This window comes from Eleutherodactylus coqui, chromosome 3 (genome assembly GCF_035609145.1).
Source record: "Eleutherodactylus coqui strain aEleCoq1 chromosome 3, aEleCoq1.hap1, whole genome shotgun sequence".
In the NCBI taxonomy this organism is placed as follows: domain Eukaryota; kingdom Metazoa; phylum Chordata; class Amphibia; order Anura; family Eleutherodactylidae; genus Eleutherodactylus; species Eleutherodactylus coqui.
The window spans coordinates 150364712-150377974 of record NC_089839.1 but is presented as its reverse complement, the minus strand read 5'-3'; the positions used below and the strand labels follow the sequence as shown (position 1 = coordinate 150377974).

At 45.9% G+C, this 13263-nt stretch overlaps 1 protein-coding gene across 1 annotated transcript; it reads left to right on the top strand.

Annotated features, from left to right (window-relative positions):
• Positions 1-1931: 1931 nt before the first annotated feature.
• On the top strand, positions 1932-12715 carry LOC136620180 (5'-nucleotidase domain-containing protein 2-like). The gene is made up of 2 exons (XM_066594889.1): positions 1932-2195; positions 12513-12715. Exons 1-2 carry the CDS (start codon positions 2003-2005, stop codon positions 12713-12715), a joined length of 396 nt encoding a protein of 131 aa, XP_066450986.1. The 5' UTR covers positions 1932-2002.
• The last annotated feature ends 548 nt before the right edge of the window (positions 12716-13263 follow it).

Here is a 13263-nt window from a genome sequence, read left to right as displayed (position 1 = left end):
AGAAGTACCCTGCGTTGGTACGAAAGCTCGCTATTATTACATCATGTATTTTTGTTAGCCATTAAAAGGTATCATGTCTACAAGATTACATGGTTTCTCTTGCTGAGAACAATCACATTTTACACATGAGAATCATACATGTAAATCTGCGATGTACTACACAGAACACGCATGTGTTCTGCGCAATACGAGCCTCAACTGAGAATCTCGCCAGAGGTGGGTCATCGGTGAAAAAAAGGGCAGACGACCCCTTCAATTTTTGTTGTGGATGTGCACTTACCATTGTAGGTAAGTAATAAAGTCCTATTCACGCACTGATATTAATATCTGCATATATTTTTATGGCCGCCTTGACACGGGCAGAAGCACATTTGTGCGCCAGGCGTATTTTACTGTATTTTTTGCCCTGCATATTTGTGCATGTAAAAAAAAAAACAAGCATGCGCCCATTGATTTCAATAGGAGCATGTAGTTAAATTAGTTTAAAATGTGCTACTTTCATGTGCAAAATGGTCAAAAACAGGAGACGCTGCAGGTTTTTTTGGCGTGACCGAAATGCATGCGAAAAACCACACCTGACCGAACCAGTGAAATGAATAGGTTGTATTCACTGCATACTCTGTGCCATACATACAGACGTGTGAATGAGCGATGAGGCAAACATCTAGACACTGCCTTTTAACTGGTGTGAGAGTATTAATTGGCAGAGGGGGCTTCATTTTTTGATGGAGGGGATGTTTTTGTGCCTATTTTGAACTCATATTGAATTCAGCTCAGATTTTTTAAATGGGAAGGGGTCATGTGATATATTAATCTTTACGAGAAATGACTCCGAAACACCCTGGAAGTGATAGATTTGCCCCATCTTTACTGGTTTAGGAGTTAAGTGAGGGCAGAGCTTCACGAAGTGCCTTACATTAGTTTTCACCATTCTGCTAGATGCACATGGTTAAATGTTTATTCCAGTCTTCGTGAACACGCTGAACAACTGCAGGCAATATTTCTTCACAAGCGCTGTAGGTTTTGCCGTTTCAGATGTAAAATAATAGTTTTTTTCCCCATACACAAGAGACAAAAGTCCAAAGGGGTTTAGTCTGGCGACCTTGGTGGCCATTCTACCGGACCTATACTCCCAATCCACTGCCAGGGGAATTGCACATCCAGCCATCTGTGTACAGCCACAGTTATGGGCGGAGGTTCGCCATCCTGTTGGATGAAACACTGTGATCCGCACGGAAGACTGAGCTCTCCCTTCAGCCGACATTCCAGCTTTTCGATCTATTTTCCTTTGAAGTTGCGAGCGTTTCCGCTGCTCATATGCAATGTTAATTGCGTATGGGCGACAGAACACTCACATCCATTGAGTTCAATGAGGGATGTAGACATGGAATTCACGCTAAAACAGAGCATGCTGCGATTTTCCTTCTGCTTGCAGAATCCCAATTGCTACCATCATGTCTGAGTGAATTGGTGAAAGTTCATGCTTTTCAATGCCTGCGCTTTACCACGGATCTTCTGCCAGACATCAATCACGGATTATGCAATTAAAATTCGCCCGTGTGAGTCCGGCCTAATAATACTGTCACAAGTTGGAAATCCGTTTTTCCCTTTAGTATACCAGTTAGAACAAGTTAGAACAGGTGTGTCCAGACTTTTGTCTCACTCTATATATGAAAGATTTCAGAATTTGTAGTGAAAGGTGTGAAATAAATTATAACAAAGAAGTGCGGTTAAGTTACGACGGTTGTGCCACCAAAATGATTAATTTTGCATACGAAACTTGTTGATTGAAATGAGTGCCTTGTTACTGCTTTGTGCCTGCTGTTAGTTTTGCATGGCCTCGCAGACCAGCGCTATACGCAGTAGTTATGTTTATTTCTTGTCATTTATCTATTTGTGTTTAGTATTCTTTTAACCAGCAGTGACGAGTCTGCCTGCAGTTCTCCAGTCCACCACACGGGGCCATCGCCTTCCCTAACGCCGCACGGACTGCTGCAGCACAATGTCTGCGCTGTGTACCCGGGGAAGGTCGGGAGTTGCTGGGTACAGCCGGGTGTTGAGTGCCCGGCTCAGCACTCCCCCTCATCAGCAGCCTGGCACTGAATGTGGCTCAAGCCCCGCGGGGGCCCCGGGAAAGGAGGACAACAAAGCCCAGCTGTGGAGCCGCTACCATGAGATGAAGAAGCTGGTGTATGGTAACTGCGGGGGATATGGGGGCTGCGGAGACGGACGGGGACAGGTGACAGTGGGGGAGGGGGGAGTCCTGCTTCTCAGTAACTTTGTCAGGTGTAGGAGAGTCAGTCAGTCCTATATAACCTGTGAGTCAGTCCTATAGTCTGTCCGGCCCCCAGTTAGTTAGTCTCCCAGTCTGCCCTTCCCTCAGTTAGTCAGTCAGTCCTATAGTCCGTCCGTCCCTCAGTTAGTCTGTCCGTCCTGTAGTCAGTTCGCCCCTCAGTTAGTCTGTCCGCCCCACAGTTGGTCAGTCAGTCCTTTAGTCCGTCCGTCCGTCCCTCAGTTAGTCTGTCGGTCCCTCAGTCAGTCAGTCCACCCCTCAGTCAGTCTGTCCACCCCTCAGTCAGTCTGTCCACCCCTCAGTCAGTCTGTCCACCCCTCAGTCAGTCTTTCCGTCCCTCAGTCAGTCTGTCCGTCCTGTAGTCAGTCCGTCCCACAGTTAGTTAGTCAGTCAGTCAATCCTTTAGTCCGTCCGCCCCTCAGTTAGTCTGTCGGTCCTGTAGTCAGTCCGTCCCACAGTTAGTTAGTCAGTCAGTCAATCCTTTAGTCCGTCCGTCCCTCAGTTAGTCTGTCGGTCCTGTAGTCAGTCCGCCCCTCAGTTAGTCCATCCATCCCTTAGTTAGTCTGTCCGTCCTGTAGTCAGTCCGTCCCTCAGTTAGTCTGTCCGCCCCACAGTTGGTCAGTCAGTCCTTTAGTCCATCCGTCCCTCAGTTAGTCTGTCGGTCCCTCAGTCAGTCAGTCCACCCCTCAGTCAGTCTGTCCGTCCCTCAGTCAGTCTTTCCGTCCCATAGTTAGTCAGTCAGTCAATCCTTTAGTCCGTCCGTCCCTCAGTTAGTCTGTCGGTCCTGTAGTCAGTCCGCCCCTCAGTTAGTCCATCCATCCCTTAGTTAGTCTGTCCGTCCTGTAGTCAGTCCGTCCCACAGTTAGTCAGTCAGTCCTTTAGTCGCGCTCACCAGTGTGTGATCCTTTATGGAAGTAGTGATCCTCCATTGTTTTCAATGGGAATCCTCACATCGTATTCAAAACAATGGGGTTCATATTTGTGCGTCTCCCAACTCACAAATCTCGCACGATTTCTCGGCTGTGTGAAAGCGGCTTTCGGGAATGGAGTTCATATTTACGCCAGTTTTGTGCGACCAGCTTCAGTCACTACTCCATTAGCGAGGCCGAGCTACCACTAGCGGTGCTAAAACGTTGCATGCAAAACTGCAATCCCCTCAGTTGTGATGGCGTATGGCGGTGTATCTCCCGCAGGCCGTCCTGCAGGCGGTACAATAGTACACGCTGCCTTCTTTACAAGCATATTATATGCAATGTATATACACAAGTGTGACTGGATCAATGTACTTTCATTGACTCTATTCACCGTGTATTATACGTGTAATACGCAATGACATTCCGCTCGTGCCCCGGCCTCAGTCAGTCAGAGCTGCAGGTTTTCTTCAGGCTTTTTTGATGCCCAGACCAGGATTGGACTCAAGAAATCGTGTCTATTCGCATTGTGCGGCTGAAACCGCATCACATCCAAGTCGGCGCAGACTTTTAGGTGAACAAAGGGGGGGAAAAAATCAGTTTTTCATTATAAATGGCTGTGCGATATTGGAAATATTAGTTGCAGTACCGAATGACCTGATACAATTAAAGGGGTTGTCCTGCGGCAGCAAGTGGGTCTATACACTTCTGTATGGCCATATTAATGCACTTTGTAATATACATTGTGCATTAATTATGAGCCATACAGAAGTTATAAAAAGTTTTTTACTTACCTGCTCCGTTGCTGGCGTCCTCGTCTCCATGGTGCCGACTAATTTTCGCCCTCCGATGGCCAAATTAGCCGCGCTTGCGCAGTCCTGGTCTTCTGCTCTCTTCAATGGAGCCGCTCGTGCAGAATGCAGGGTCCGTGTAGCTCCGCCCCGTCACGTGCCGATTCTAGCCAATCATGAGGCTGGAATCGGCAATGGACCGCACAGAAGAGCTGCGGTCCACGGAGGAAGAGGATTCCGGCGGCCATCTTCACCGGTAAGTATAAAAGTCACCGGAGCGCGGGGATTAAGGTAAGCGCTCCGGTAAGCTTTCTGTACGTCCCTGCATCGGGGTTGTCTCGCGCCGAACGGGGGGGGGGGGTTGAAAAAAAACAAACCCGTTTCGGCGTGGGACAACCCCTTTAACCCTTAAATTGGTTTTATCATGACTACAAAACCGTTTCCAGCAGCTGGGCCCTTTATAAAAGTTACTTTGGCGCAGGTGTTTACATGTTGTTTGCACTGAAAAGTTTATGAAGTCATGGTTACTTTAGAGTCAAGGAATAAAATATTTATCCACATAGAGGAGCTTTAGATTCTCCTTAGACTGCATGTACCGATTGCAGCCCTTTCTTAGCCTTCGTCTTTATTCCCACGAGCGCATATCATACGCTGTTTTCACAGCCGTCCGATACACGCTACGTTGGGAGAGGAAAATCTGGTGAATGGGCACACAAATCAAACGTTTGTGCGGACCAGCGCTTATCTCCCCCCCTGTCCCGCCCCCTCCCATTGCACAGAATGAGCAGTGAGTAACAAGAGGTGAGCCTACATTGGGAATAGGAGAACAGAGGGAGGGAGTTTAGCAGCGACGCTGCTAAACTCCCACCTGCATACGCTGCCATGGGCTCACATAAGAGCCCATGCAGCGGCCATCGTATTCCGGCCCAAAAGATAGTTGCAGGACTATCTTTTGGGTCCGACGTAAAAACGCCCGGCGCTATATTGGCTTGGCCGGGTGTTTTTACGTCTCAGAAATACGCCCATGTGATCTGATGCATTGGAATCTAATGCATCAGATCACAGCGCATTTCGGCCCGGCCGATATGCGCTTATGGGAAAGAGCCCTTAAAGGCATGCTCTATCTCTGCATTTCATGGCCGCTTCCTTATGTACTTTACAGCCTTTCAGTATATTGTCCTCAGTAAATACACATAGAGGTGAGGTAGATTCTCCTCAGTATAAACATATAGAGGTGAGGTAGATTCTCCTCAGTATATACACATAGAGGTGAGGTAGATTCTCCTCAGTATATACACATAGAGGTGAGCTAGATTCTCCTCAGTATATACACATAGAGGTGAGGTAGATTCTCCTCAGTATATACACATAGAGGTGAGGTAGATTCTCCTTAGTATATACACATAGAGGTGAGGTAGATTCTCCTCAGTATATACACATAGAGGTGAGGTAGATTCTCCTCAGTATATACACATAGAGGTGAGGTAGATTCTCCTCAGTATATACACATAGAGGTGAGGTAGATTCTCCTCAGTATATACACATAGAGGTGAGGTAGATTCTCCTCAGTATATACACATAGAGGTGAGGTAGATTCTCCTTAGTATATACACATAGAGGTCAGTTATATTTTTCTCAGTATATACACATAAAGTGAGGTAGATTCTCCTCAGTATATACACATAGAGGTGAGGTAGATTCTCCTCAGTATATACACATAGAGGTGAGGTAGATTCTCCTCAGTATATACACATAGAGGTGAGGTAGATTCTCCTCAGTATATACACATAGAGGTGAGGTAGATTCTCCTCAGTATATACACATAGAGGTGAGGTAGATTCTCCTTAGTATATACACATAGAGGTCAGTTATATTTTTCTCAGTATATACACATAAAGTGAGGTAGATTCTCCTCAGTATATACACATAGAGGTGAGGTAGATTCTCCTCAGTATATACACATAGAGGTGAGGTAGATTCTTCTCAGTATATACACATAGAGGTGAGGTAGATTCTCCTCAGTATATACACATAGAGGTGAGCTAGATTCTCCTCAGTATATACACATAGAGGTGAGGTAGATTCTCCTCAGTATATACACATAGAGGTGAGGTAGATTCTCCTCAGTATATACACATAGAGGTGAGGTAGATTCTCCTCCGTATATACACATAGAGGTCAGTTATATTTTTCTCAGTATATACACATAAAGTGAGGTAGATTCTCCTCAGTATATACACATAGAGGTGAGGTAGATTCTCCTCAGTATATACACATAGAGGTGAGGTAGATTCTCCTCAGTATATACACATAGAGGTGAGGTAGATTCTCCTCAGTATATACACATAGAGGTGAGGTAGATTCTCCTCAGTATATACACATAGAGGTGAGATAGATTCTCCTCAGTATATACACATAGAGGTGAGCTAGATTCTCCTCAGTATATACACATAGAGGTGAGGTAGATTCTCCTCAGTATATACACATAGAGGTGAGCTAGATTCTCCTCAGTATATACACATAGAGGTGAGGTAGATTCTCCTCAGTATATACACATAGAGGTGAGCTAGATTCTCCTCAGTATATACACATAGAGGTGAGCTAGATTCTCCTCAGTATATACACATAGAGGTGAGCTAGATTCTCCTCAGTATATACACATAGAGGTGAGCTAGATTCTCCTCAGTATATACACATAGAGGTGAGGTAGATTCTCCTCAGTATATACACATAGAGGTGAGGTAGATTCTCCTCAGTATATACACATAGAGGTGAGGTAGATTCTCCTCAGTATATACACATAGAGGTGAGGTAGATTCTCCTCAGTATATACACATAGAGGTGAGGTAGATTCTCCTCAGTATATACACATAGAGGTGAGCTAGATTCTCCTCAGTATATACACATAGAGGTGAGCTAGATTCTCCTCAGTATATACACATAGAGGTCAGTTATATTTTTCTCAGTATATACACATAAAGTGAGGTAGATTCTCCTCAGTATATACACATAGAGGTGAGGTAGATTCTCCTCAGTATATACACATAGAGGTGAGGTAGATTCTCCTCAGTATATACACATAGAGGTGAGGTAGATTCTCCTCAGTATATACACATAGAGGTGAGCTAGATTCTCCTCAGTATATACACATAGAGGTGAGCTAGATTCTCCTCAGTATATACACATAGAGGTGAGCTAGATTCTCCTCAGTATATACACATAGAGGTGAGGTAGATTCTCCTCAGTATATACACATAGAGGTGAGCTAGATTCTCCTCAGTATATACACATAGAGGTGAGCTAGATTCTCCTCAGTATATACACATAGAGGTTAGGTAGATTCTCCTCAGTATATACACATAGAGGTGAGGTAAATTCTCAGTATATACACATAGAGGTGAGGTAGATTCTCCTCACTATATACAGATAGAGGAGCGTTATATTCTCCTTAGTACATAGACATGGAGGTGAGGTAGATTCTCCTCAGTATATAGACATAGATCCTATGTAGTATCTAAATAATGCTCCTGCCAAATTTCATGTTTGTACAACACTGGGAAGTTAGAGAATTAGTGGCGAGTCAGTCAGTCAGTGAGGGCTTTAGATAGTTGAAATCATACTCTGATTTCCTCTGACCCCCGAAGAAGAGTTGAGTCTCTAACACTGCCCGCTTCTGGGTAGGCAGCAGGACGGAAGCGCGTGACTGCTGCGGCTAATCAGAGGCCACAGTGTCATGTCCCCAAATACCTAGCATCACGGCGCCCAGGATATGAGCGCTGTGATGTCTGATTGGCCGCAGCAGTCACTTTATTTCACCCGGAGTAGTCTGAGTCGATCAGTTTTGCTTTAGTGTCCGAGGGGAGGTGAGTACGATCTGTTTTATTATTTAGGATGTGGAAAAAGCAATAGAAAATCAGTCGTTGCCTTTCCCCTCCATTAGGCTAATTTCACACAGCCAAGCGCGATATCGGGTTATGAAACTTGGCTTGATATCGCACTCGGGAATGTGAGATTTCTCGTTTGTCAGAGTCACTGCTGCAGCCTGTTTACACAGCAGATACATCATTGGCTCATTCAATAAGAAATCGTGGAGTCACTGAGAACGACTGAACGATTAGTAAACAAGCCAGCGGTGATATTTATGCCCGTATACGATGAGCGAAAAGTGAAGGATTAATCTTTCGTCGTCCGCTCCGTTTACACCGAACGATTAGCATTCATTTTGCTCGTTTGAACAATGTCGCTCTGTGTAAAGAGGGCCTTCAGTATCCAGGTAAGGCCGGTCTCACACGCCCCAGTTTCAATTGTGGAATATGCAATTGTCATCCGCACGGACGATCCGCAGCATTCCACACAAATTCAAACAAATAGAGCAATTCACAGAAATCAATGGAAGCCGTCCAACCCGCGGCCTTTGACATTGTGGAAAGGTCGCGGATTCCATGTCATCGCCTAGCAATGTCACCGGAAAAACAGGGATAAAAAAAAAAATCTGTACTGGCCGTTGTACTCATCGTAGCCCCTATGCTGTGTCGGTAGAGAATGTATATGGGCTGAGATAGGCTCTGCAAATGCCTGGGATGATGACGTCACGGACACACGCAGTGTGACTTTCTTTATTAAACGCTATCCATTCGCAGGCATTGCGAGGGGGCAGCGTTTCAATATGCATCTCTTCAATAGCTCCTTATGAAAGGCAGAGAAATAGAGCATGCTGAGATATATTTCTCTCTCGTTTTATACGGATGTCCCCTCGCAGCTCCAACGCTGGTGTGAATGGAAGAATACAAGTCCATAGACATTCATTGCCTCCATTCACCTGGTGTTACGCAAGGGAAATATGCGTGCGTAATATGTGGTGACAATACACCCATGAGGGACTGAGCACTTGATCGCACACAGCGAACACCGTCAGAAAAAATATATGCAGTGCCAGAATTGTGCTCTTTTTGGGCACCATGTATGCAAAAAAAAAAAAAAAAATTTGAAGAAAAAGTGATCCAAAAGTTGTATGTAACCCAAAAAACTACAGATCGCTATGCAAAAAAAAGAAATTAGAAAAAAAGTCATGGGGGTCAACGCGCGATAATCCCAAATGGGAAACAAAATAATTGAAATCAATGGTTTCATTTCATCCTGTTATGCAGCCGCATAAGAAGACAAAAACACACAATTTGTTTAAGCCCTTAACCCCTTATCGACGAAGCCTGTTTGCGCCTTAGTGACGGAGCCAAATTTTGGAAATCTGACGTGTGTCACTTAACATATCATAACTCCGTAAAGGCTTTACATATCCAAGTGATTCTGACATTGTGTTTTCGCCACATGTTGTACTTCATTTAGGTGGTGAAAATAGTCCCATAGTGTATATTTATTAAAAGTGCCAATATTGCGAAAATTTTGAATTTTGAAATTTTTCAATTGTAATATATCAAATATGTGCAAACATACTGCACAACTTTCTGCTAAGATATATATTTACATCTGTTTACTTTATTCTGGAAGCACATTGGAAAAACTTTCATTTATTTTAACCATTTAGGAGACTGTGAGGGATTAGCGTTTAGGGTCAGTAGCAGCGTGGCCATCCGCGGCCAGAGACAGTGACACCGGGCAACAAAAGGTCCTTTAGTCTAGGCTTGGCCTGGGTTTATTGCAGCCAACAACACAAATAAAACGTAAATAACCACCTGCTCGTCTGAGCGCTTACTACACAAGAGTCCGGCCCTGACTACTCACTTCAAAACGTCACATAGCCAGTCCGGTCCTTAGACCTGTGGAGGTCTCACCACACCCTCCTGGGTGTTGAGGTTAGGGGCGTCACCCTGTCAACCTCGCCTTTGGCTCTCTCAGCCCACACACTGGGCTAGCCGGGCTCCTTGCTCCACAGAGCCCTCTCTCTGGCTCTCAGCCAGACGCTCTCTATCTAGGCCCTGTAGGCCCAGGCTTTATAAGGCCTGGTACCAGCCTCACCTGGTACGTGGGAGTGGCCATCCCACCCTTCGCTTTGACCACTCCAGGAAAAGCTGGCCCGAACTATGCGGCTTGGAGCCACTTACAAAACTACAACGTGTCAGTAACATAGCGTTACTGACACAGAAATGCTGGCTTCCTCCACCGAGCCCAGGCCGCTCGGTGGCACGTATCCACCCTCCAGCACTTTGTCAGTCACTGTCTCACAAGACGTACAAATTTAACATTAATTATTAACATTTTGAGGAACACTTTGTTTTCCTGCACCAAGCCAAGATTGTAAAGGCTCATAGGTGTCAGAATTATAGATACCCCTACAAACGACCCCATTTTAAAAACTTCACCCCTTAATGTGTTCACTGAGGGGGGTCCAGGAGTATTTTGACCCCGCAGTTTTTTTTCAGGGGTTAATGCAATTTAGAGGAGAAAAAATAAAATTTCATATTTTTGCAAATACGTCATTTTAAAGGTATGGGGTGTAAAAAGTGGCTCTCTGTCAGGCTCCGTAATCTTGCTGCAGTGCGGCGGTCTCACACAGAAGACGCTCAACAAGCCGCTCCTGGCACTGCAGGAAGGCGAGCGTTCCCGGGGCTTCTTGTAAATTTACGTATTACAGGTAACAATCTGAATAACGCCGGGTTCACGCGGCCGTATGTCGAATACGCTTGCGGAGGCCCGCAGCGGATCCCAGCTGTGAGCCCAGCCGTGGCCCTGCGTACGGCTGCATAATGTACTGCGTATAACTGCCTACTCACACAGGCGGTCATGCGCAGTACACCTTTTGTTGTTTGTATTTGCCACACCTTCGCTTAGCGATGACACGGTTTTCCGCAGCCCTCATACAATGTAGTTACATACAATGGGCTCTATGTTGCAGACATAAGCGGTAAAATAGAACATGCTGCGTTCTGTTTTCTGCGGGTGGATTGCGTAATTCCAACTGGCTAATGTGAGTGGAATTGTGTAATCCAGTGCATTTGATTGATCCGCGTATTACCACTGATCAAACGCATGTGGAATCCGTAATTCCTATCTGGATGGGTGAGATCGGCCTAGTGGTAGATCGCTACCTTTTTAATATGTGACCACGGACCGCTCAAGAAGGCCACCGGTCACTGCTCTAGGTTACCGTTGGTAGCCAGGAGCAAGGATATTTAAAATTTCCTGGGCCCTCCCCGCCTCCTGCACATGTGTCTGGCATTTTGCGGGTGCTCGCATGTGCAGAATCCGGGTAAGGTCCGTGGAGGAGGATCGCGTCGGGGTTCAAATACAAAGGTCTCCAGTAAAAAGTTTCATCTCCTCTCACCGGGAGATGAAACTTCAACATTTTTTTACTTTTACCAGATTGCCATTATCCATTGGATAACGGCGATCACGTGACCAGGAACGGCATACTGCGCCCCCCCCTGTGAAATCTGCAGGCTCTCAGCTATCTTTGGTAGCCATGAGCAGGGAGATTTTGAATTTCCTGGGCAATTTGCTGACGGGCAATGCACAGAAGCCAGGGTAAGGTCCGCGGATAAAGATCCCATTGTGGGACAAATCCGGGGGCCTTAGTTATGTAATTTCTTCCCCCCTCACTGATATGAACTTCAACTTTTTATTTTACCTTTTTTAATTTTGCATGATCACTGTTTTCCAATGGATAACAGTGATCATGTGACCGGTAACCACATACAGCGGTCCCCAGTCACATCTCCCTGCACTCGGCTATCTTTGACAGCCGGGTGCAGGCAGATTTTAAATTTGCAGGGCTCTCCGGCCTTCTGCGCATGCACTCCACATCGGCTCATACGCAAAAGCCCTCGGCAGATCCTGATCGCCGCGGGACATTACGGAGGATGGGGGTGAGTATTTCCAGCTGCCCCCATGGATCCGATCCATGAGGAAGCTGAAACTTTAACTTTTTTAAACTTTTGTTTTACTTTTCTGTGATCGCCGGTATCCATTGGATACCGGTGATCACGGGCCCGGTGACGGGTCACCGCCGTCCCTGTTGATATCTCCTGCCTCTCGGCTACCTTCAGGAGCCAGAAGCTAGGAGATTTCAAATCTCCCGGGCGATCTAGGCTTCTGCGCGTGACGTCATATGTCTGGCGCATGTGCAGAAAACCGGTGTCAGGTCCTCTAGGACTAGATCACCACGGAACATCGCAGAGGACAGGGGTAAGTACTCTCAGCTGCCCCCATGGATCTGATCTTTAACTTTATTTAACTTTTTATTTACTTTTATGCGATCGGCACTTATCGTTCGTCATTTAATTTCTGCCTACATAAAAACTAAACGACGATTGTACTGTGTAAACAGGCAGTCATTTATCTGTGAACGACTGCCTGTTTACTGTGAATGGAGACGGGCAGGCAGGAATGATCCCCGGCCTGCTCCACCGGCATGCACTAAGCAATCACTTGACATCATCCAATGACAGTCATCCCATGTAAAAGGGTCTCAAGTCATATACACTGTATGTAGTCAGGTGTGCAAAATGGTTACTTTGTTTCATGTTCCATTAATACGAGTTAACTATTTGTCTTCCTTTGCAGAAATTCTTCCACCTGGTGTTTGCAATCTGCTAAATCCAGCAGCCATATGCTCCAACAATGAGATCTGTCTGGGAGACATCGAGATCTACGGATTTGATTATGATTATACTCTGGCTCAGTATTCCGATATGTTACACAAGAAGATATTCATCACCGCCAGGGACATCCTTATGCAACAATACAAGGTGACGTGTGTAGGATGAGCTGTATACATAGGAGTGGGTCTGTTTGCCCACAGTTAGGCCAATTTCACTTGGGCGGATTCCAACCGCGGAATCCGTACGGAGGATCCGCGGCCAAACGTGGGCATTGAAAAGCACGTTAATCACTTTTTTGCTCACTCTTGGATACTAATTGCGTATTCGGCAAACGCAGGAAGAATCGCAGCATGCTCTATTTTGTCGTGGTTTCCGCATGAATGGCCTGCATTGACCTCAATGGAGGCCATTCACGTGAATCCGCGACAAAATAGCCCATATGCAATTAACATTTATTGCGTAGGAGCCCCGTGTCCGGGGTCATATGCAGTACAGAAAATTCAGGTACTCTGAGTCGCCGGCCAGAGTCACAGACGGTGCAGGCCTCCCACTTATGGAATCCTTCCTGCCCGTGTGAAGCTGGCCTCACTAAATAGGGGAAGCCAGTCATACACGCATACAAGATACAGGCTTATTTAGACGACTGTATATCGGCTCGGTTTTCACGCCGAGCCGATATACGGTGTCCTTGTTTGTAGGGGGGGAAGGATGGA

What these genes read in the sequence shown, in the direction of transcription:
- LOC136620180 (XM_066594889.1), top strand. Translation starts at nt 2,003, where the DNA reads ATGTCTGCGCTGTGTACCCGGGGAAGGTCGGGAGTTGCTGGGTACAGC. An exon ending in GATGAAGAAGCTGGTGTATG is followed by an intron (nt 2,196 to 12,512) that starts GTAACTGCGGGG and finishes CTTCCTTTGCAG; the next exon opens with AAATTCTTCCACCTGGTGTT.